Source organism: Mandrillus leucophaeus, unplaced genomic scaffold (genome assembly GCF_000951045.1).
Source record: "Mandrillus leucophaeus isolate KB7577 unplaced genomic scaffold, Mleu.le_1.0 Scaffold64, whole genome shotgun sequence".
NCBI classification, from domain to species: Eukaryota; Metazoa; Chordata; class Mammalia; order Primates; family Cercopithecidae; genus Mandrillus; species Mandrillus leucophaeus.
Genome location: NW_012106919.1, coordinates 5385720 through 5411596, shown reverse-complemented (window position 1 = coordinate 5411596; position 25877 = coordinate 5385720). Strand labels below are relative to the sequence as shown.

The 25877-nt window shown below is 39.9% G+C and overlaps 1 protein-coding gene across 1 annotated transcript in view; it reads right to left on the bottom strand.

Annotated features, from left to right (window-relative positions):
* SLC22A15 (solute carrier family 22, member 15) overlaps positions 1–25877 on the bottom strand; it is a 71713-nt gene that overhangs the window by 32440 nt on the left and 13396 nt on the right. The window contains exons 2-4 of the mRNA XM_012000862.1: positions 11942–12074; positions 10805–10969; positions 4323–4452 (exon numbers count right to left, since the gene is read on the bottom strand). Of these exons, the coding sequence (XP_011856252.1) occupies positions 4323–4452; positions 10805–10969; positions 11942–12074 (428 nt within the window). The remainder of the gene's footprint in view (positions 1–4322; positions 4453–10804; positions 10970–11941; positions 12075–25877) is intronic.

The window sequence follows — 25877 nt, the reverse complement described above, 5'->3', positions numbered from 1 at the left end:
ATGTCATTAAAGGCTGTATATTCATATAGGCACACGTGCACAGGAAGGAGACAAATCACCTACTCAGTACGTGGATTCCTGCACCACAAATGGATTCCGTGTTAGACTTAAAGTTTGACTCTCCCAATGACATATGAAAGGGCTACTTTCAACAGCATGGTAATGTTAAATGGTAGTCTACCGCTGAAAACCAAGAACATGCTTTTACAATTGCAGTTTAAAAAGCAAACAGTATGTATTTATTTTTAAATAAATTTTAATATGTGAATTTTAATATGTTAAATATTAACATTATTCAGTCTATAGGACTGAATAATGAAAATTCTTCATAAAGCACAGGTCAAAGATATGGCTCTAAATCCTAGCCAAGTGTTGTTTGAATAATACTGTAGAGACAAAGGGTTTTTTTAAGTTCTAAAAAAGCCTCACAAAGAAGATGGAAATCTTTATTATCTCATCAGAAAAAAAAATTTAAACTAAAATGTTTTTAACATAGTGACATGTAGGAGGTAGAGATTATCTTAAGACTACACATAAAGATGAAACCAAGTTTAGCAAAGCTACTTTTGAGTGTTTACTGCTTCAAAATACTCAAATCACCTGACACACTGGCTTTAAAACGTCCTGAGGATATTTCCTGATCCCCCAAGACCTTAAAGAATAAAAGTTATTTCCTGATCAACTTCTAGTTACAACACAACAGTTATTTTCTAATATAACTACAAAGTGTTGGACAATTATATTGCCATTGATATATTCGAAGAGTTTCAAAACTTAAATATTACGTATATTTTTCCTCTTCCCCATTTTGCCTACACTTTTAGAGGTCTTTCCAAAGACAAAACCAAGGCAGGAATATGAAAGCCTTGTTTACAAGACACAAATCAAGGTTTTTTTTTAAATCTAATTTGACATTATCTGCCTAAAATGAAACTTCGATGAATAAAACTGGCTATTTAAGGTGCTTTATAGAATTCACTGTGCCTTCTAATAAAGATAGTGAATTAGCAACAAACTCTACAGGATTTGGAAACTTAATGGACAGCCAGTCTGTCAACAACCATTTATTGAGCATTTCAATTTTGTACAGAGCAATGTAATGGTGCTGAAAGGAAGGACGCTGGAAACCAAAAGGCAGGAGTTTTACCAGGAGCTTTGCTACTGGGGAAAAGAATATTCATGCACAATAAAAAAGCAGGAACAAAGGCCATCTACAACATCCTGAAAAATCCTTCCATTTACTTCTTCATTCTCATTTGATTGTTATTACTGACAAACAAATAAATAATCAAGTAACATTGTTCTGTTGAAGTTAGGTGTGCAGGTTATGAGTAAGATTTATTGGCCCTATCTATAGGGCCACATAGGAGCTATTATGTAAAACCACTTGATTATGCCTAAATGAAAGAGGACTACTATGATAAATATTGAGAGAAAATATACGATAATAAAAGTTAATTATTTTGGGGAGGATTGTGAGGAATAAAAAAGAACAGAAAATATGCCAAAATATTCACAGTCATTATCTTTGGGTTATATAAGTCATTTTCCCCTACCCTTAGCCTCTCTGTGTTTTCAAAATTGTTTATAAGCAATAAAAATTACTTTTAAAACTTTATAAATCATTTTAAAGATGGTATTTGAGAGACACAAAGGCTTTAGAAATTTGGCTCTGAGTTAATAAAACTATTTCTACCCGGCAAAGCATTTATCTTGATCATGAAAATCTTAGGACCTTATATTTCTCTGCATTTTGCGAGGCCAATAAGCTTGCTTATAAAGAGGGTCACCTAGTTGCCGTGGACAGATTTGGAAACAGAGTTCCAACACATAGAGACTATACATGCAGAACAGTAAAACACGTTTTTAAAAGAGCGAGCAGGCCTTTGAACATGCCGTCCTCTACAGAGCAGCAGGGTCATCTGTGCCGTGGGCTCCTCTGAAAGCTAAAATGCTAATTTAACGATGTTGCCCTACTCAAAAATGCTCCTTGAATATTAAAGGTGGCAAACCTTTGTAAATTAAGGTGACCCTGGTTTTCAGGAAAAAAAAGTAAATCTACTGAAATTGAAGTATTGTGAAAATAAGGAATTTTTCAGCTAGGTAAAAATGTTTCTGATAAACAAATCAGGTATATAACGTGGCTTCTTATGTTGCTGATGAAAAATCTGAAGGTGATTCCAGATGTTTTTGTCCCAACATCTGAGCAATGTCCAAGGATCTACTGTGTGGAAACCCCTGGCTTTGGTACTGGGGAAAATGTAATCATGGCGTAAAGAGCCTGCTACTGTTGGAGAGCTCTCAGTTTAGAGAGAATGTCACTCCAGTATGAGGCAGAAACACAAGGACCACTCAGAGGGTATGGGTGAATGCCGTGGAATTCAGAAAAGAAAGAGAATGACTTGTAGCTGAGGCTATGAGCAGGAAAAGATGGGGTGGACGGCATTTGAGCAAAATCAGGACAGTGGCGTACTTATCAAATAAGAGGATCTGGGCAGATTGTTGAAAAAGCAGGCACAGCACTGAGTAGCAGCATGGAGCAGAAAAGCATCAGGAACAAGTAGTGCAGTGTGCCTGAACATGGGATGGGAATAAATTAGGAAAGATAAATTGGAGGTTGGCTGTGGGAAGCCTTTCGTTCCAGGCTCAGTGGAGTAAGTAAATATTTTAGTCTCATGAGTTCATTTCTCTCTGCTTTCTATTTTTCATGACCAGAACTCACTTCCCAGTGAGGAAATGTCTCCACCTAGCACTAAGCAGTAACTAATTCAGACTACATATTCAAAAAAAGAACAGCTCAGATCATCTAGTGAAGTGGTGCTACTGTTAAAGGGGAGATGAGAGCCCGACAAGATGGAGAAGTGGGAAATTTACTAAACGTTTTAAAAGAAAATTTATTTATTCATCAATATTTACATAAATGTTTATTAATTCAAAGTACTATAGTAGGCATCCATTTATTGCTTTCAAAAATTGACAATATATGTTAATAAAATCATATTAGTTTCTTCTAATAAAATTATCTCACTCGAATTCATGTAACTAAAATACATTTAATAAATTTTATTTTTAAAATACAGGGTACTTCTACTTTACTCATTTTTGCACTTGACATTCTCTTGCTTTCAAAAATGTATGAAAAATTTCAATTTAGTCCCCACCAAATCTCAACTTAGAACTCGGATAAAGAGCAAATAAATTAAAGAGTTGTCTGAATTAAAACACTACTACAGGTCTCCTTCACTTTATGGCATAGATGAAGGAAGGAAATACTGGCTGAAAATTTTGTTTATGTTAAAGATTTTGATGATCACCATCAGAGATCTGATATCTCAGGGAAGAAAAGCCTTTCATATACCACATAAAACCTGCCGGGCGCAGTGGCTCATGCCTGTAATCCCAGCACTTTGGGAGGCTGAGGCAGGCAGATCACCTGAGGTCAGGGGTTCAAGACCAGTCTGCTGACCAACATGGAGAAACCCCGTCTCTACTAAAAATACAAAATCAGCCGGGTATGGTGGCGCATGCCTGTAATCCCAGCTACTTGGGAGGCAGGAGATTCGCTTGAACCCAGGAGGCGGAGGTTGCGGGGAGGCGGAGGTTGCGAGGAGGCGGAGGTTGCGGTGAGCCGAGATTGCGCCATCGCACTCCAGCCTCGGCAACAAGGGTGAAACTTCAGCTCAAAAAAAAAAAAAAAAAACAACAAACTTCTGGTGAAATGGGCTAAGTTGGTGGCTTGCCTGTAACATCTGGGTGTCTTAGAGGGCCATGGTATGACACCTTGGGCAGTCATTTACAGAGTCCTTCCCTGACCAGGGAATCATCCTGCCACTGCTATGAGGTCCTGCACTCTAAGGATTTCTTCTGTATCTAAGACTCTTCCAGAGTCAAAATTTAGAGGCCCTGAAATGACACTAATCTGTAAGATGAACAGTTGTCACTACATATCCAATATGAGTACACTGTTCTACAAAATCATACCTCAGTCACACACCTAGTACATAATGTGATCCAGCCTGAAGACCTTTAAGGTTGAGGTGTTAGGTTAAAAAAGCAATTGGTTGCCTATGCCAACAAGGTGAAGGTTACAATGCAGTCTATTGAGAGGTTATTTTAAACAAGGGATACCTGCATTCTGAATTAATTAAGCATCTCTCTTCCCAGGAGCTGCCAAGAATTGGAGCACTTGCAGAATTTAGTTCTTCACCAAAGTCAGTGCAGGCAAGCTCCTGAAAGGGAATAATGCTGCTCATTGACCCACATCTTCTTAAGACATTGCTTTGGCTTTTTAAATTAAAACGCCAAGAGGAAAAACTACTTACAAAGATAAGAGAAAGACCACTGTTCCCTGCAGGTTAACCAGAACGGCTAGCGTCCTCCAGGAGCGGATGAAGTATCCTAACAGGGCATATTGGGCAATGCCAACTGCAAAGAAGAGGCCGCCAATCGATCCTAATTCAGGGAAAAGAGAACTGTCACTGGAGCAAGCACCATCTGCGGCACCATTTCCAACCCCAAGTCACACAGCCAATTTCTTCCTGGTGAGATGTCAGCCCTATGCTGGCAAGTGTAAGAGGCACACCAGAAAAGAAGAAAAGTCTACACTAAGTTGAACATCAATGAATGAAAGTATTATAGTTGAACATCAGTGAATGAAAGTATTATAGTTGAACATCAGTGAATGAAAGTATTATAGAGGTCAGAAAATTAGTGGAAATAAAGGGAGGACAGACGAAAAATACAAACTATATGGGGACATACACATTTTAAGAATTTGTCCAAAATGCTTTCTGCATTGCCTGTTGTACTGACATTTGCCTGAACCTGTGGGTAAGGCTTGGAAATACTTTTGCCATAGGGGTAATACAGTTTTTAGGTCATGAGGTTATTGCAATACCAAAACTTAATCTTTATCACACAGGCTGTCCTTTAACTTTCTTTCTTTTTCTTTTTTTTTTTTTTTTTGTTTTTTAGACAGAATCTCGCTCTGTCACCCAGGCTGGAGTGCAGTGGTGAGATCTCTGCTCACTGCAACCTCCATCTCCCGGGCTCCCGGGTTCAAGCAATTCTCTGCCTCAACCTCCCGAGTAACTGGGTTTATAGACACCCACCACCACACCTGTCTATTTTTTTTTTCTTTTTGTATTTTTATTAGAGATGGGGTTTCACCATCTTGGCCAAGCTAGCCTTTAACTCCTGACCTTGTGATCTACCCGCCTCAGCCTCCCAAAGTGCTGGGATTACAGGCGTGAGACACCTTGCCCAGCCGAAGTTTCTTAAATCACAACTCACTCTCCCAATTCTCCCTACTGCCTTCTCTACTTAATGTATTACTATAGGATACATGACATTTTGTATTTATCTGTTTCCTGTCTGTCTTTCCCAAGTAGAAAATAAGCTCCCTTAAGCATGGATTTTTGTCAGCGTGATGATGGAAAAATATCAACCATGGAATTGTAAAGAACCTTTTACACTTTTTGAAATAAATATTGAGATGGGTATTAAACCCACAGGCTTGACCAATATTCTTGCAAATTCTGTACCTCTAACCCACTTTCCATAACTGCCACTATTGCTATTAGTGGTAGTAATAGCTATTATTTATTAAGCATAACGGTTTCACATACATTGTCCTATGAAGTAGGTACCATTATCAACCATATACTAAAGTGAAAAATAGCTCAGAGTGCTTAAGTGAAGCTGCTTAAGGACACAGAGCTGTAAGCAGCAGGGCCAGGATTTGTGCCCAGGCCTGTCTGAGGGGGAGGCCTGTATTCTATACCATTCCTCTCTTCTATCTCCCCTCTATGGGAAGGCAATTTCTGTGGGCATTCCGCAGTGACAAAACTTTGTTGATCTTGTTACAAAATAATAATCTTGTAATACATGTGTTTCCTTTGATTCCTATCCATAGCTTATTACTTTATAACAAATAAGTAATGGCTTGTATACTGTTTGACCTAGTGAGGAAAGGGAGAGCTAGAAAGGGAAGCTGATGTGACAGCATATTCAGAATATGTGGTCCAATGAGTCGTGGGATGAGGACAGTGCGAGTTTCCTGGAAATTTAAGACAGTCAATAGCTACTACGTGTTCACTGCTGTAGATCAAACAGCACCTGGCTTCCAAGAATAAGACTTCTTGTCTGTCGTTGCTCAGAATAGTCCTGAGCACTCAGTATCCCTTGACAACAATGTAGGCAAAAACAAGAAAGCCCAGAGGATGGGATGGTTTCAGAGGGACCAAGTTCAGATGCCAGTTCTGCTACATACTACTCTGACCTTGGGCAAATCACTAAATGTCCTTGAGCCTCAGTTTTCTTATTGGTGAAATAGAAATAATAGTGCCTACCTCAAAGGGTAGTTTTTATTAGTTTCAGATGAAATAATGCATGTTATACAAATGTTGGTTATATTGTCCTAATGTAATCTGGATTTAGCCCTTCTATTTATTAACCTAAAAAAAAAAAAAAAAAAAAAAGGCCATCTAAAAGCCCCCTGTTGAATCTATCACAGAATATTTTCTACCTGGTTCTCATTCCTAATTCCAAGAATGCCCCACCTGCTGTTGGAGAACTGACTTCCCTGACGTCATCTCTGTGGTTCAAATGGGGCCTGCCAATTATAGTTCCTTTAACTGCAGGGTGACTTTAATCAGCTGAGCTGATCAGAGGCCTTACCCAAGATTTTAAATACTAGACTTGGAGCTGCTGGGCCCTGCCTCTGACTACGCAGAGGAAGCTTCTCAGAGAGGATAGGGAGCTGAAATGAGAAGCATCTGACTTCTGGTTCTAGGCATCTTCAATGCCTGGCTCTTCATGGTCTAGTTATCCTAACCAAATGATTTCCCCTTATATATGAGCTCATTAGAGTTGAGTCTCTCTCACAATCAGTAAGATCTGGCATCAACTGGACATGATGGGCAAGAAGAAATGATTCAAAGTTATCTAGTTTGGTGACCTTAAATTCTGTGATGACATAGGCAGAGGTCTCAGAAAATAATGTAGCTTTTAGGTGGAAAGAAAGTAATAATTTTTTATTTAAGGAGTCAATAATATTCACATCTAATGTCCAGCAAGAAGCTGCACATATATGCCTGTAAATGACAACAGGGAGAAGGCGTAGAGATGAATATAATAAGGCTCTATGCTATTTGGTTTAAAAAAATTAATAAAAAATAAACATTTCAAGTCATCTCTTCTGGAGTATCATAGGTGGCTTTATAACCATGTATATGCCTTTACGTACTAGGCCTATTTTAAAATTTATTCCCTGCTTATTTTTAATTAATTTCAATTCTGCTATTCCTGCTCAGTTTGCACTAGTAAAAGCTAAATTTCAGCAGGCTAGAAAAGAGTATATAGTTATGACTTCATTTTTGTAAATGGTACCAGTAATCCATCTGGTTTTCAAATAAAGACCATAAAGTCTCCTTGAGTTCTTTTGCTCTCCCCATCGCTGCTTGTCCTTTAGCAAGTCACTTTCCTACCAAAATCCAGCTCAAACACATCCTCTTTCTTCTCCACTGCTTCCGTCTTGTCTAAGTCACCACTGGTTTCATGTGGCCAACTATAGCAGCCTACTAAATGATCCCTCAATTTCTGTACCTACCAGAGTAATCTTTCTGTATATGAGACCCTATCACTCCTGTATTTAATATGCCCCACTGGCTTCCCACTGTACTTCAAGTAAAAAAAAAAATTCCTCATTTGGCCCATCACAGGCCCTGCATCATCTGGTCCCTCCTAACCTCTTACTTCACTCTTTCCCTAACTCTCTACCCTGTAGTCATGAGAACCTTTTCAAAGAAGTTCCTTCCTGCTTCAAGTCCTGGGTCTTTGCCATTCCATCTAGCTAGAATATTCTTCTCCCAGAATTTCACAGGCCTAGGTCTTCCTAATCATTCATATCTTAGATCAAATGCCCACACTGAGGTTTTCTCTAACTATCCTATCTAATGTAGCTACTCCCTATAATTACTATCTAGCCCATTACCCTCCTTCATTTTCTTCATTGTACTTCTAACTTCCAGAAATTATCAATTTGTTCCACCTTTCCTAAGTACAGCATAAGCTCCATGAGAGCAAGAACCTCCCCCAAACCATCCTTATCTTTTCCACCTTTTTATCTAAAAAAAGCAGTGTTTGGCACATGGCAGAATCCATTTAATAAATGAATGCTGTGGAACAGACATGCAAAGGAAAAGCTCTGGAAGCATACACAGCAATATGTTAACCACGGTTGTCTCTAGGGGAATAGGAATATATGTATTCTTTAGTTTGATGAAGTGTGCATATATTTCTTATTTTTTACAATGAGCATTGTTATAGGAAGACATTAATATAAGAAAACAAATAATAAATATATTAATACGGATTTTTTCACAGCTTCAGTATTTTTTTTCACTTCTTAATAATTTTTAGTCAATTAGCTGAAAATCCTTTTTGTTAAGTACTACACTGCAAACAGGTCAAAAATGGATGCTTGCAGTTTGTACTTGTGCTTTTTTGTATATGTTTACATATTGTTTTTTACACATTGCAAATATTATTTTGTAATAAGCATAATTTTTCAAACTAATTTTCATTGCCAAATATTCAGGCTATTTCCAGCAAATCCCCTATTGCTGAACATTTATGCTTTTCTCTGACTTCTTGCAATTCATAAGCATATTTGAAGCCACAGGTGTAGATAAAATCATTCTGGAAAGAAACCAGCTTGCAAAGAAAGACCAAGGACAAAACCCTGGGGAAGACCTCGGGTTCATGAGAGAGGGAAGGAAGCTACTCAAAAAGAGTTCCAGGAGCTATCAGAGCCTTACTTTTGCCCTGGGTGCAGGGCTGTGTACTGGTCTTCAGGGAACTCTCACACTTGCTCTGAATTTCACATTGAATTTGGCAACCATCTGGTTTCACTGTTACAGTTTTTCTTCCTCTCTCCCTTTTCACTTTGCTACAGAAATTTTGATAGTCTCATCTTAACCCAGCATCAAGGATAAGAATGAGAGGTCAAAACACTTCAAGGGGACTCTTTTCAGTGGCTTTAGGCAACTAGCAAAAGAGCAGGAGACCAGGGTTGGTCCTTTCGCCTAACACACGCAACAGGACAGGAAAAATACTTAGATAATCTGGCAGGATGGGAGTGTATACATCTTTTATAAAACAGCATCTTCATGAACAACTAAAATCAAATATAAATACTTTAATAGAGAAATGTAAGAGGTACAAGAAAAATATGTATTCATGGTGCTCTACATGAGCACAACTTTGGACCTCAGAAAAACTGAAATCAAAGGAGAGAGTGCCTTTATCCCTTCCCCGGATACAGGGAGCAGGCATGATCACCATCATTACCAACTTTTTAGAAAGTCCCAGGAAATTGGCCATACTATTTAGAAAAATGACCCTAAAGTCTCAATGCAAATTGAAGACTCAGAGGAAGCTCTTTCACTCATCCTAGGTTACGACCAGTTCCAAAAAGGCTTTAGAAGTTGCTACAGACAAGGTGAATCCTAAGGCAACACTGTAAGACCAGAAGGAAGCCTGTCTGGAGAGGCGTGTGAAGGAAGCTTGTGTCTCTTCCTCCCCAGCCTAGTTCTAACTGGTCCTACCCTATGGATCCTTCCGCTCGACAGCAGTTTAGTGGAGATGCAAACAGAGCACAAGTCTACTTTATTTAGCCTGTGTCTTCCAGTTCGATAAAATAGCCCATACAACTTCAAAAACAATACCAATTAGAAATAACAGGTTGACCAGGCCAGCACTCACATGAGGTGACATGCTGAAGTTCCAAGAGGAGAGTCTTTGGGAAACAGCAGAAGATGACCTGGGTGTCATCAAGACCCAGGATGCGGTTCTGGCCCTGTCAGTTATCAGCTGCTGAAAACGGGCATGTCACCTCACCTCTCAAAGGCTCAATTTCCTCATCCATAAAACGAAGGTAGGAATCCTTAACTTGTAAACTCTGGGAATATTACAGATAGATGTCAAATGCCTAGCATGGTAGCTGGTACATAAGAGATGGCTGGCACTGTGCATCAGGTTCTAAGGAATGGCATTCTCATACAGATCCTCCTGCAGACACATTTCTATCAGTCACACGGTCAACCTGTTTCCCATATCCATATAAGAACATCCATGGGAAACATTCAATCATTGTCAAGTGAATGAAAGTAAAAGAAACAAAAAGTTATCATTGCAAACCTAAATCTATAAAGTCTTAGACACAATATTTGAAGTCAAATAACCTTTTAATTAAAATCATTTATTTTATTATCTATGTAGTTCTTGAGAAAATAATGGGATGGTCAAAAATAATTCAGAATACAGTCTCAATTTTGGAAATTAAGTATCGATAAAGAAATGCTACAACAGTACTATGTTGACTTGAGAGCAGTAAAAACAAAAAAGGGTGGTGAAACAAAGATTTACTAAACTAGAATAAGAAGGCTGTAAGAAAGGAGTTTCTAGTATTTCCTATGTCTGAACTATTTTTCAGTTTAAGTTGTAAAAAGCTGCTAGTGTCCTTCTGAGGAAATCAATACTCTCCACGGTAATCTGTATGCAGTCCATGAGGCGGGTGGCAAGCTCACATGTGAAGCAGGCCCCCAGGGAGAGTGTCTGCAGAGGAATATTAATAAAATGACTTGTTCAGAGTCATACAGAACAAACTCAGAAAAGCAAATCTAATAGTTGGACAAAGTACCTGAAGTCCAAATGCATTTCCAGACTCTAGGATTAAACTGGGTCCCTATAAGATTTTCTGGAGCTGCTCATCCAGTCCAGAGCTGCATGATTTAAGCAGTACCTGCAAGTGCCCAGTAGGCGGTGCCCACACATTCATTAAGCAAGACAAAGGCCACCAGCGACATCCCTCCATTCATCATGCCCACCAGGAAGCGAGTTATTGCAAAGAACTCATATGAGGGGGAAAATCCATTTGCAATTGCAAATAAGATGTCAAGAGCAAAACCTAGAAAGAGAGAACAATATTCAATAATCCAGAGGCAAAATAGCATTTGATCAAAGTAATAAATTATATTCATTAGTTTATAAAATAAACGTTTGTAAACTTAAATTTTCTGAGCTGTTTTTTTTTTTTTTTTGAGATGGAGACTCGCTCTGTCGCCCAGGCTGGAGTGCAGTGGTGCGATCTTGGCTCACTGCAAGGTCCGCCTCATGGATTCACACCATTCTCCTGCCTCAGCCTCCCGAGTAGCTGGGACTACAGGCACCCGCCACCATGCCTGGTTAATTTTTTTTTTTTTGTATAGAGATGGGGTTTCACCGTGTTAGACAGGATGGTCTCGATCTCCTGACCTCGTGATCTAACTGCCTCGGTCTCCCAAAGTACTGGGATTACAGGCATGAGCCACCATGCCTGGCCAGCTGTTTTTTTTTTTTTTTTTATAATAGCTTCTCTTGGAAACTATTTTTTTAAAAAAAACATAAGGTTTACTTTATTACATGATTTCTGTCAATCACAGACAGTTTTCAATTATTCACAATAATGCTGGAAAATGAAAAATCCTTGCTCATACTCAACTTGTCAAGAGCACTAGGCCAAGTTCTGTAGGGCTCATTTGAAATGAATCAACACAGAGAGATATAAGGAAATGGGCCTAGTACACTGTCACAGTCTCTCACTTCTCTCCTTAGTAACATGGCATAAACTAAAATTGGGGGTTTGCAGAAAGCACCATCACCTATGAAAGGTTTATAACACAAATATCTGACTTTAACTAGGTGGGCTAGTAACTTAAAAGTGCCTGGCCAGAAGCAACTCGAGCTGCAGTTTGGCCTCTTGCCAGGGAAATAAAGATCAGTTCTGTGTCCATATCCCAATTCCTGGAGAACCTTAAGGAAATAGTCCCCTTATTATTTCCCTAAGAATCTTAGAGAAATAAACCCTCTCATCCAGTTTACGAATACTCTAATAGATTACCTGTGAGATAGACTTTTTTCCTTCCGAAGCGATCTGAAAGCTGACCAAAAGAGATAACTCCAACAAATACACCACTGAAGAAAAAAGAGCTTGCTGCACTGACTTTGTAGGATCTGTTGGCAATTAAAAACCACTAGAGGAAGATAAAACAAAAGAGAGACATGTAGGATTGAGTTAGCTATTAAAAAACCAAATGTGCAACAAAAACTTGTGCACCAGAATTTCTATACTGCATGATCCACTATTAACCAGAATCCAGCAGAATTTGTCTCTCTCAGACAACATCCAATGAAATTTTATCTTCAGAAACACTAGAAATCACTATTATTATAATGCACTCCCATAGTACTCTATACATACCTTATTACAGAATTGAACACAGTGTATAATAGCTAATTACTTATGCATCTATTGACTATGTCCCTCATCCCAAGGCTGTGTTTCTTGAGAGGAGCCTTGTCCCATTTATTTCCATTCTCTGATGCCTAATATACTATATGACATATATGAAGCAATAAATACATGAACTTTTTGTCCAATAGGCTTGTGAGTTTAAAATCCCTTGAGTATTTTTCCTCAAAAAGATTAAACACAGAATTACCATATGATCTGGCAATTCCATTTCCAGGCATATTCCCAAAAGAACTAAAAGCAGGGACATGAAGAGATATTTGTACACCCATGTTCGTAGCAGCTGTATTTGCAATAGCTAAAGGTGGAAATAACCTGTGTCTATTGACGGATGAATGAATAAACAAAATGTGGTATACACATACAGTGGAATATTCCTCAGCTTTAAGAAGGAATGAGAGAACAGGCAGAGATTTGTTAAAGGATACAAAATTACAGCTAGATAGAAGGAATAGGTTCTAGTGTCCATATCACTGTAGGATGACTATAGCTAACAACAATATATAGCTTCAAATAGCTAGAAGGAGGATATCAAATGTTCCCAATACAAACAAATGATAAATATTTGAGATGATAGAAATGCTAATTACCCTGATTTGATCACTATACATTGTATGTATTAAAACATCACCATGTAGCTCATAAATATAATTGTTATGTCAATAAAATTAAAAAAATAAAAAGGAACAAAATTCTGATTCATGCTACAAACTCTGAAGACATTATGCTGTATGAAATAAGGCAGACACAGAAACACAAATATAGCATGATTCTATTTACATGAGGTACCTGGAATAGTCAACTTCATACAGACAGAAAACAGAATGGTGGTTACCAGGGGCCAGAAGGAGCGAGGAACAGGGAATTATTGTGTAATGGAACAGAGTTTCAGTTTGGAATGTTGAAAACATCCTGCAGATGAATAGTGGTAATGGTTACACAACTATGTGAATGGATGTAAGGCATCGGAAACTATACACTTAAATGTGATTAAAATGGTAAATTTTATATCACGTATATTTATGACAAAAGAAACTCCTTTAGTGTCTTCTACTTTAGGGAAACCTAGGAACTTAAAGAGAAAGTGACCATTCTCTGCTTAAAACACCACTATCTCAAGTCTTGTCTAGTGATGTGTTAAAGATGATATTTGGTTATAAGAATAAAAGTGAACTCATGTCACAGAATAACCTCAGAGAACCAAGAGACCACTCATCCTTCCTCTTCCCAGTCCCCTTCGCTACAGTCAGTGATGATAGGTGTGTGAAGGGCCCCTCCTCCTCAAGAACTTGCAAGAAAGAATCCTCAGCTGGTCTCTCCACTTTTCAGATCACTCCCTTCTGATGCTTCCACAACCAGTCCTCATGGCTCAAAGTACATCTAACTTCTCTCCTTCCCTCCTAGTCTTGTAAGACTGGATTGATAAAGGTCTTGACAAGACAACTTCTGGACATCTCTATTCAAAACCACCCACCAAAAAGACTCAGGAATTGGGAAAAACCAATGAGAATAATGTCCCCTCACTAATGTGTGCTTTACTTCTGAATTCCATTCTTCACGTGCAATTCTTAACAAGGTAGATTAGCTGGTTTTCCTAGCCCTTCTTGGATTTACTTTTTCTTTCTTTTTTTTCTTTTCTTTTCTTTTTTGGCAGGGTTTCGCTCTGTTGCTCAGGCTGGAGTGCTGTGGTGCCATCACAGCTCATTGCAGCCTTGACCCCCCAGCCTCAAGCAATCTTCTTGCCTCAGCCTCCCAAGTAGCTGGGACTGGAGGGAGTCACTTTAAATAGGTGGTTCAGGGGAGGATTCTTGCGGGAGGTGATATTTGCGACCTGGACGATGACAAGTAACCAACTACAAAAAAACTCTTTGGGAATATGAGAATAATTGCAGTGGCCCCAGGTGAAAACACACCAGTGTATCTCTAGTGGAGGTGGCATGAAATTAGGCCAGCGAAGCAGGTGGGCATCAGGTCATGCAGGGTCAGGCCAAGGCAAGGAGCTGAGAAATTTTATTCTAGTGCAAAGAACGAATATTGAATTACCGGGTTTATGTTTCTAAAGATCACTCTGGCCACTTTATGAGAATGCAATATGATAGGAAAGAGTGGAAGCAGGGGAGTTACAGTAATCGTTTAGGAGATAATGATGGCTTGGATGAAGCTGGAAACTAGTGATGGAGAGAACTGAATGGACTTGGGATGTATTTTGAAGGCAGGACTGTCAGATGTTGTGATGATGTGTTGTAGTAGGAGTAGAAAGGAAAGGAAGAGTCACCTAAGTTGTTCATTTTAGCCACTCTCTGGGTGGTTGTGACATTTATCGAGATACAGAAGGGTGCAAGAGGTGTTAGGTACATGGTGGGAATTCAAGAGTTCTGTGTAAACAAGCTCAGACAGAGCATGCCTATAAAACATCTAAGTAGAGATGTCAAGCAGGCATCTGGCTGGGAGTGGAGCTCATGGGAGAGGTTATGAAGGTTTATGAAATTACAGATACAGGCTGGGTGCAGAGGCTACGCCTGTATCCCAGCACTTTGGGAAGCCGAGGCCAGTGGACTGCTTGAGCCCAGGGGTTCAAAAGCAGCCCGGGCAACATGGTGAAACTAAGTCTACACAAAACACACAAAAATTAGCTGGGTGTGGTGGTGCACACCTGTAGTCCCAGCTACTCTGGAGGCTGAGGTGGGAGAACTGATTGAGCCTGGGAGACTGAGGCTACAGTGAGCCATTATCGTGGCACTGCACTCCAGCCTGGACAACAGAGTGAGACCCTGTCAAAAGAGATGAGAGAAGAGGGGAGGGGAGGGGAGGGGAGGGATGGAAAAGAAGAGTAGAGAAGAAAAGGAAAGAAGCAAAGAGAGAAGAAAAGAGAGAAAGAAGGAGAGAGAGAGAAAGAAAAGAAAGAAAAAGAAGAAAAAGAAAAGATAAAGAAAGTTTCATATAAAAGACTAAAAGAGCTGCAATATTTGAAGAAAAAATTTTGTTTTGTAAAAAAAGAATTTACTTTGTAACATGGATAGTTCTGTGGTAGAATTTTTGACTCATGAGGAATGCCTACAGTAATATTTCACCAGGTCTAAAAACAGATCAGTATGAGATATCAGGTTGTCCTAGAAAAGACAGGACTGTATCTGTCACAGGGAGATACCTTCTTTTACAATGGCCAATATACACAGCTTAATTGTACTTGTTCTTAATACCTTGAAATTCAAACACTGGCTTTTTATGTTCTTAGTGTTTGTTTTGGTGTTTTCATGCTTTTAAAATCTGGTCTGCAACTTTAGTCTTCATTAACCTGCACCTCAAGTTTTGCTAGTCTGTTTACATGGCCAAGATATTGATCTTGGCCTGTTTTACTGATTAAATGCAAAACTGATCTGTTTTGTGTTTAATCACTAAAAAATGGCCAATTTGAAAACTCCATAATCAACTATTCTGTTGCCTCATTTGCTGAACTTCTCAACTCCATGGAAAAGGGTACAATACTATCCTTATAAGTGGATAGCTGTCAACTTTTGTGGAAGTTTAGGAGGAAGTAGCCCAAGGGATGTTTGAGCAGCAAATTCCAAATTCTGATTCTCAGGCTGCCATTTCCAAGTGTCAAAGTAACTGCTAGTAATTTTTCTTCATGTCAATGCTAGTTGGGCTCATGCATCTCTCTATTACTCTTGGAATACATGCAGGAACTGACAGAAAAATGGAAAGACAGATTTTTCAAAAGCAAATTAGAGAATGTGAAGCTGGAACCCAGATCTCCCTGGGGATGGCTGACACAGGGATGCCAACTCACAGATTCAGAACAATGGCTTGACAACCAGCCCTCCACATCCTTCATCTCCCAACATGTGAGATCTTGGTTTAAATGTTTTGTTTTGCCCAATTTTAAAAACTTTTCAAGTATTGTTGATATATTGATCATATACCTACTGTGTGATCTAAGGAGTTTTATTTTGTCAAAGCCCAGACAAGATAAACTAGGATATTGATCCCTACAGTATTTAGAAAATGTATTGGTGTAATCTATACTTAAAGTTTTTGAAGGAGCTCACTCACCAGACTAGACTCAATTGCTAGCTTATTTTCTTCCCCCTTTGGTCAATACTTAGTACTAGGGTAAAACCCAAATCAGGATATTACCAGGCCATTTTAAGCTAAACTGTAATAAACCTAAATATGATAAGTTTGGATCTCAAGAAATGTGTTTTTATGAGTCTTTAGATTTTAAAAATCACTAATTTATAAGTCATTCAAACCCTGTTGACTAGAGATTATTAAGGTGATGAATTTCCTATTATTTTTTGTTAATAACAAGCCAAATTCTAAAGTCACAGAAAGAATTTTTTTTTTACGTTAAGGTACTTCAAATTGAAAAATTTGCAAATTGAAAAAAGCAGGAAACCTACTTTTCTTTTCCCATACATTAACAGAAAAGGAAGACTATAAAGACAAAATATTTTCAGTCTCTCAGGTTGACTTACATCTATTTCTGTTTTATAACCAGCATCTGTATTTTTGTTCTTATGCACTAAAGTGAGTTGAGCATTCAATATACTCTATTTTCAAAAAGGATTTGAGGGGCACAGCACTACAAGCACTCGTATAATCATTCACTCATCTAAAGAAAGTGGACCTGAGAGAAAATCAGGCACAACTGGGGGCAGAACCAATAGTAGGTGCCTCTAATATAAAAGATGGAAGGAACATAAATATGGCAAATAGAGGCATGAGCACAGAGCCAGGGCTATGTGGTGCCTTCTAGTTCCTAAAGAGGAAAAAAGCTAGGTGAACAGAAGTGAAGGGGGTTGAGACAGAGACACTCTTGGCTGGGTACTAATGAAACATTTGGAGGTTTCTTTTTTTGGTATTTATATTCTTACTGCTTAGATGCTGAGAATAAATGGCACGTCCTGAAAAGGGATAAAGTACTGGCGTACATCAAGAAAAGTTGCTTTAGCTGCAATACAGAGAATGGAATGGAGGTAGCAAGCATGGGAGTGGGAAGATCCATCAAAGGCCATTACAACCATGCAGGCCGGAACGGCAGACTTCCAGAAGAGAAAGGATTCATGCAGGATATAGATGCCTGAAATTCAGAAGTGAGATCTGGTGTGAGTCATCCATGAACAGGTATTATCTGAAGCCACTAGGATGTATTAGGCCAACCACAGACTGAGTGAAGCTTAAAGATAAATTTCAAAGGAAGCAATCAAATGTATCTTTAGCACCTCTGTTAAAATCGTAAAACCTTAAGCTTTATGGACATGTCACAAATCAAATAAATCATTTTCCTGAAATGCAAATATAATCTGAAAAAATAAAATATTGCTTTAAAATGGAGCATATGCTTATGTAATCCCCAAAACAAAATTAACATCTGTGTAACGAAACAATGTATATCAAAGCTATGTCAAAGAGGAAGGCTGCCATACCTTATAACCACATAATTAATAACCAACCAACTTTCACATAATACTCTCTCCTCATCCTCAACAGCCAGCCTGTGGTATGTAAATTACAATATATTGGCTAAAGACTTTCTATTTTTTCCACCCTCGGCATGTGTTCCATTCAGGAAGCTATGGAAAAATCAACTGAGTACTAGACGGAATACTAGAAATAAGGGGTCCTTTTGACTTAGACAGGGTAACAGAATCAGATGTCACTAGAAAGGAGGGGAAAGGAAGAAAAGGAAGGTTGCATGTCGAGCATGAAGTGAGGGTTATGTCCTGTGTGCTTGGGGAACAACAGGGAGAAGGCTGGGGGTGAGGAAGAAGAGAATATAGATGCCCCTTGACTTAAGATAGGGCTGCCCAGCCCCCATGGTAAGTTGAAAATACTGTAAGTTGAAAATGCATTTAATGCATCTAACCTACTGAACATCATACTCATAGCCTACATTAAATGTGCTCCAAACACATTATCCTACAGTTGGACCAAGTCATCTAACACAAAGCTGACTTTATAATAAAGTGCTGACTACCTCACGTAATTTATTGAATACAGGAGAGCACTGCAGAGAATAATATCTTGTTTGCCCTCAGGGTCACGTGGCTGACTGGGAGCTGCTGCTGACTGGGCGCTGCCCAGCATCATGAAAGAGGATCCTCCCACACTTGTTACTAGCCCAGGAAATGATCAAAATTTAAAACCGGAAGTACAGTTTCCACTGAACACTTATCACTTTTGCACTATCATAAAGTCAAAAAATCACAGGTCGAGCCACCCTAATTTGAGGACCACCTATAATGTGTTTTAAAATCAACTGCCAAAGTAGTATTTTCACATTTGGCTGATCTGTTGTTTCAGGGTGCATCTTACTCCACAGTGTGCGTTTTAAATATAAATACCTAATAAGTTTCCATTTTTCAATTGACTTGTATCATTTACACTTACTGCCTGGCATCCTGGTATACCCATATGACACAAACAAGCCATCTCCAGATTTCTTTCTTTTCCTTCCTCCACTGAATAGTCCCGTGCTGTTATTATTATCCTTCCCTACTGTATTTGAGCACAGAGATCAGGAGATGTTTCTTTTTTTTTCTTTTTAAGAGACAGGGTCTTATTTTGTTGCCCAGGCTAATCCATGAACTAGGAGATGTTTCTTAAGTTGATCATGAATATTAGGAAGACCAAAGAGCAAGAAGGACCTCTATCATACTGACTCCGAGAGCTAGGACACATATGCAGCTTCTACTCTGAGCAACTTCTCCTAGGCTCTACAAATGTGATACATTTGTCTGCTTCAGTTTTCTCCTGTGACCTAAATAGCCCATTGTAGGTTTTTTATTTCTTCTTCTAATTTATAGCGACATTTCATGGAATAATAGTTGAAAAACATGCTATAACCACAAATCACTCTAATGAAGGGAGAAGTGAATGGTAAATAAAAAATCATTTACACCAAGCTTTTACAAGCAGTGGGTCATTTCCCTCCCCCAAGTGGGCTTTGCCCTTTCTTGCCCTCCTTGTTTTGGCTCAGGGCGGGTGACTGACTCTGCATCACCCACAGATGAATAATGTAGGACCACTGTCCTGCAGAAGTCTAGGTAAGGGTATGGTTACCCAAAGAAAAGCAAACAGATTTTTCATTCCACTTCTGCCATGAAGCATGACACCTGCCAAAAAGACCACTCTCAGTACGCACTGTGCTCTCCTCTCCCCACTCCCCACTTGCACCTCTACCTCCTCCCCCGTGAACTATTCATTCTCCATGACACACCTTAAGTCTCATCTGACTTACCCTAGTGGAACTTACCACTCTCTCCTTTCTGCCACATCACCCTATTTTTGCTTTACGATAATGCATGGTGAAGTGTGTCCATTTGTCTCTCCCTTATGAGCTTCTTAAGGGTATATTTGTATCCCCTGTGGTAACCTTACAGTGTCTGTCAGCACTAATTAAATATTTGCTGAATTATTTATGTAAGAAGAGTAAGTACCATCGTCTTATAGGCATCTTCACACACAATATCTCCAGGTCATGACTTCAAGCATCAGGTTGTGAGTTTATGGGCATACAGGAAACTACATAATTGGTAATCATTTCCTTGGAGTCACCGAATGCCATTCTCTTGAAAAGAAGTGTAGACAGATTTAGAATTTGAGGGGTTTCCCTTCTTCTTATAGCCAATCTGAGAGGAGCTAGAATACTTTGGTTTTACCTTTAGTCCCAGAAAGCACTTTATTTGGTCCACAAATATCCCCACTGAGAGGAGCATATACGATCATGCAAGGATAAGAAATGTGCCATGGATGATTCACAGCCTATCAAGGAACCTGCAAGACAGGCAGGGGCTGTGGTAGGTTAGAGAGCGGTACCTAGCCCCTCAGCTGGCTGCTGTATCCCTTTTAAAAGGCAGACTTGTTCAGGGCCCCACATAGTTCACTAGTGCCAACACAGCCTTCTCTGAAAGGAGGACACACCACATGACTGTTCGGGGCATAGCCCACCTAATCATAAAGAAAACGAAGACAAAGGGCAGGTCACCCTGGCTGTCCAGGCAGGTCAACCAAAATGGGCAAACAAGACTGGGCACGTGCCTCTTGATTGAGCCTCTTGTTGCTGAAGGTCGTGCTTTGATGAAAACCAAGTCATATTATAACTGCCACGGCCCTACCCAGACTCCCAGCTTGTCAGTATTTCAAGGCTGCAGGGACGAAGCCAACAGCAGCTTCCTAGGACCCCTGCAGCAAATCTATGAAGGCTCTATACAATCAGAGAACTGCTATGGTCTCCTGTGAAAAATTCTGAACGGCTCTGATAACAATTCCAACCAAACTTCAGCCCTTCCCTGGCCCGTATTTAAAATAAAAATAATTACAACTCTGTACATGAAAATCTAACTTCAGGAGAAAATTAGGTAATCAGAGGCCTCCTGTGACTAGGGAGTACTTGGACAGGGTATTTCAGGAACAGTTTCATGGTGATTAACTAACTTGCTTCATCTCAATGTAGTTGTCACTCTGAATTACCACTTAATGGGTGAAGTGTGCAGGCTATAACAATCAGTAGTACAGGCGTAAGGAAGCAAGACATTAAAAAAATTAGCCCCTAAAGCAATTAATTGAAGTGAATTTTTCAAATAGTTTTAATACTCTGTCTTTTGACCCCAGGGTATGGCTTGGGGAAAATATATTAATCTCAAGATAATAGCCAGTCAATTTCAGCTCTTCAATATCCACAGTGATATTAAGAATTCCAACCTTACACTTTTTGGTTGCAAACATTAATTAAGCATGATAATTGTGTGTCTCCGTGATATTTGGTGCTTTCTGAATGAGTCAGAGCTCAGGGAATAATCTGAATACAGCAGACAGCAATTTTCTACATAAATTTGCTCCAATAGCTATTAGCTCATTTTAGAATAGTCAAGACTCCTAGATTAGAGTTTTGCATTAAATACCAAGTTAATCACATCTACCTAACCTTTTATTTGCCCTTCCCAAAAACCCTTCTAAAGAAACTTCTGCAAGGCCTGATGCAAGTGTAATAAGGTGCAGGGTGGACGTTAAAAAATGTGTGTTTTTAACACAGTATCTTTAAACTATAGAGTTTCGTAGAATCTCTCTTAATAATTATCTTCCAAAATTTTATGTGATGGGTCAACAGGACTTCGTATTTGTTCTTTAACTTTGATTTCAGACAAGAGTATTTCAATATGAACCAAATATTACCTATACACGACAGATTATATATTAAGGATATTCACCAACTTAGTGACATGTTTAGGTGCCAGTTTCAGTACTCCTTTAGAGATTTGCAGGGGCAAGTGAGAGTCTAGTGAGGTCACTGAAATTGATTTAATGCTAAGAAATTAAGTGGAAGGTTTAGTTTGGCACTGCACTTCACCATAATAAGGATGAACTCAACGCAGTGCAGAGACTAGTGGCTCCTCAAGGACACCAGCTAAAGAGTGACTGATGCCAACATGCTGCCTGGTGCTGCTGGCCTTGGCTGCCCCTTGATCACCATTCACGTTATTCTCCATTCTGCTGCTGTCTCTCCATTGATTCTTATCATTTTATTTGAAAGTAGCAGCAGGAAACTTTCAAGCCACCTATACCACACCAGCATTCAAAACAGCACCCAGACCAGGCTCTAAAGCACAAAGCAGAAGTACAGTGCGTGAACTCACAAATAATTCACACTCTGAACGGTGGGATGGGGGCACACAGCACAGACACTTCATTGGTACCTCAATATAAAGGACTTCAGGAAAAACAAGAGATTCTGTGTTAAACATGTGAAACAGAAGAGGCCTTTGTTAGGTCTCCCTGAATCTATTCAGAGAGGAGAGACATAGTGAATGTCACTGGGGCAGGTGGTTGCAGGGCTCTGAGAATACAGTGAACTGCTGAGAGCATGAGACTTAACTATTGTCCATTCTATTTAATTCTCCTTTGTTATTTTTTGTTCTATTAGGAAACATGTACATTTATTTGAGCTTGACCAGCAATAAAGCTTAATGTAATCATTACTACTTCTACCGTACTTGAGCGGGTTTTGTGGGGGTGGAACACTGGCCAGGCTCCTCATGAGTCTGACACACATGCCCCAGGTCACATCGCCTTGTAGAAGGCAGATGCTGACACCACTCACAGATGGGCTGCCTGCCTGGCCTCCTTCCTGCTGCTGTCCTATGCCACAGTGGCCAGGCTTGTTTACTAACTGTGGGGCACTGAGGACGTCACCCAGCTACTCTGAGCCCATGTCTTCTTCCCTTTTTAATTAGCAGGCTAATATTATTGCTTTCCCTTCTCCCCTAGAATTCACTCTGTCCAAAGCACTCTCAAGCAGTGACTGCGAGCATCTTATTTAGCTTTCAGTCCAATGTGTTGGGAAAGAAATGAAACTTTTTATATGAGGAATGTGAGCCCTCCCTAAATTATCGGGCCCAGAGAGGCATTGGAATGAAGCAGCAGTCATGTCCCCATCTCCCCTTGAGCCAAGTATCATCTCTTGAAGCTGCTTGCTATGTGGACTCTAGATTGACGGCACTGGTAGCTATACATTAACCTCACAATGCTGCACACTGGACACCATAACCCCTACTCTATAGTTCAACAATATACAGCCAATTGCTGATCAATGTTATTTATGCAAACTAATGAAAACTCCTAACAAACAACCTTGTATTCACCCACTCCTTTTTCCTCTTTTTGCCTTTAAAAGATTACTTGCAACAGAGATCAAAAAGGGTACTTCCGACCGTAAGCGGGAAGTGTTTCCTGGGCAGCTGTCCTCACCTTGGCTCAAAGAAACTCTTTAAAATTATATTTTGTGCCTCAGTTTCTTCCTTTAGGTTGACATTTCGTGCTCCATACACTATATCCCCATGGTCACTGTGCTAACCTCAAATCCTATTTCATGTCCCATACACTATCTCCCCAGGGTCACTGTGCTAACTGTTCTCAAATCTGCCAAGGCATACTCCTATTGGCTCTTCCTGTCCCTTCACTGCCAGTGAGCCACATGGCCCAGGCAGAGTCGATCTTCACCCTGTTCTCATGGACATGTTTCTGGGGCTGCCACAAATGGCTGGTCATGGCAGAGATGCTGAGGCCCTGGACCCTACTCCTCAGGAATGACAACAGCAAAGTATCTAGGTCTTCTAAATACTGAAATGCCAACTAAGATACCATTTAAAACTAAAGCTTCTATTCTTTTTTGTTTATTAAAAAAGCTTGAAAATCACTGAAGTGGAAAGAATATGAGCTCATCAAATTCCAGACTAGCAGCTTATTAGGTGTATGATTTAAGGAACATTCTTTAAATTCTCTTCATCTGTTATTTCACTAACAGAGTGGGGTTGTTGGTAGGACTAAATACACAGCATCTATGGAAGGCCTCTGGCAGAGAGACTCCCATCCCAGAGTGCATTTTTAAAAAGTGGATAGCTGCCTCTTCCCTCTCTCCTATACCTACCAGACCTTGTATAAACTTATCTTCTCACCTACAAACTCAGTACAAAGTATGGAATGATCTTGTCATAGCTGAGGATTCCATGGAGGTTGTGGAGTTCTGTCCTGTTTTGTGTGGGTCAGCGATGCCACCTGTACTCCTCCATCAAAGAGTAGGCAGGCCACGGCCACCCTTGCAAAGCACCACGAACCCACTCAGTCTGAAGCAGCCAGTTCAGCATCTGGAATGCTTAAAAGATAATTCATTCTAAATCATGACCCCAGAGTTCCCAAAGAGCCCTGAGGGAGGGTGGAGGTGCCATGGGTGGCATTATGGGGATCTCATCTAACTGTGCAGCAGGGACAGCCCATGCCCTGCTCCCCATGTTGTTCTGGATACATAATGGAGCACCTGCTGGAGACTGAGGGTCACTATTTTCACAGGTAATTTGTACCCTGGAATAAACCTCTGAGGGTGGATAATTGTTTGACACCCTGGTGGGATGAGGAACATAATATGTGCCTCTATATCATGGGAAGAAAGTACCAAGTATTTAGAAACGTATAATTATGAATAACTATAATCAAGGTGGATAATAACATATACATCCAAGTCTAAGCATCTCAGTGGCTACACATGATGGGAATGAGAAAGAGGACAGATGAATAACACAGGAAGAGGGAGGGAGACAGGGTGAGAAAGGGAGGGTGAGAAACAGAAGCAGAAAGGCAAACGGGGCAGAAATGATAAAGACAGACACAGGGAAAGGCAAGACAGAGTGAATGCAACGGACACAGAAAGAGAAAGAGAAACAGAAACAGAGAGGTAAATACAGACAGACTGAGATGAAGAGACATGGGAACAGGCAGAAACAGACATATGGACAAAATGACAGAGACAAGAGAGAGCAATAAGGACAGAAGGTGGGGAGAAGAGAAGGAAAGGAGGGAGGGAGGAGACACAGAGATACAGATTGACAAAGACAGATAGCAAGAGAGACAGCGATTCACAGATGCACCCCAGTGGGCTAAGATACAGGTAACAGGAAGAAAAAGATATAGCTACTATCACAGGTGATAAGGTGAAGGCTGTCTCAGCCCTTAATTCTGTTCCTCTGAGAGCTGCTTTAAAGATCCTCAGCACTTACCAAGGAAGCCGTTTTATTCAATTTCTCCTGTTTCTAACACTCTTTATCTTGGGAGTGGTAGCTCCTTGGGTTCGCTTTGACTAATTTACCCTTCCTTCTGTCTTCCGCCTTCAGTCGGGCACTGTCTATTGTGAGGTCCTAGAAGTCAGCACAGGAGATACAGTGGGGACCAGCTTACCCTATCCCTGTTGTCCTGGAGTGCAGGGTCTAAGAACTCTCTCTCCTTATAGCAAGCCTTCTCTAACATAAGGCAGGTAGTAGTTGCTCAGTGAACACTTGTTAATAATGGTATCCCTCTGGAAATATCTAAAAGGGTTCCTAATTATAGATTAGGATACATACAGTGTGATATTCTGCATAAATGTTGCTTAGGTCAAGCTCTCACCCTGGTACCACAAGCATTCTCATCAAGATTGCATTGTCCAGTGGTGGTCAGCTGTCCTCTTCAGAAAGCCCATTCTCCAGAAGGAGCTACTAAAAGGGGTTGTCAAAAATGGGTGCTCTGCTTATTCTTGATTAAAATAGCAGCCTATTGACTAGAAATAACGAATACCAAAAGTGGGCTAACACTGGTGAAATTAAAGGCATTCAAGATACCTGGATTATGTCAATATATTAAGGGTACTCCCCACCCTTGCAGGAATTTGTGAGATAATCCAATGTGTAGGTACTCTACCTACAGGGTCATGCTCTCAGTTAAAACCCCTCCTTGGTCCTGAGCCAATATGAACTCTGGAAGCTTCTTTCTCCCCAATGCTGGCTGAGGAGTGGAGGTTGGGAGTAGGAGTGGTGGTATCAGTACCATGCCTATGGAAAATTACACTACAGGTAACTATAGGTTACCTATAGTGACCTATCATGGAAGCAGTGTTCAAAACATCTAGGAGACTAAAGAGCTAGGACTTCTCAAGCCTGCAAGACAGTTTTTTATGTGATACTTTGATTATAAGAATTTAGTTAATAAATGTATATAT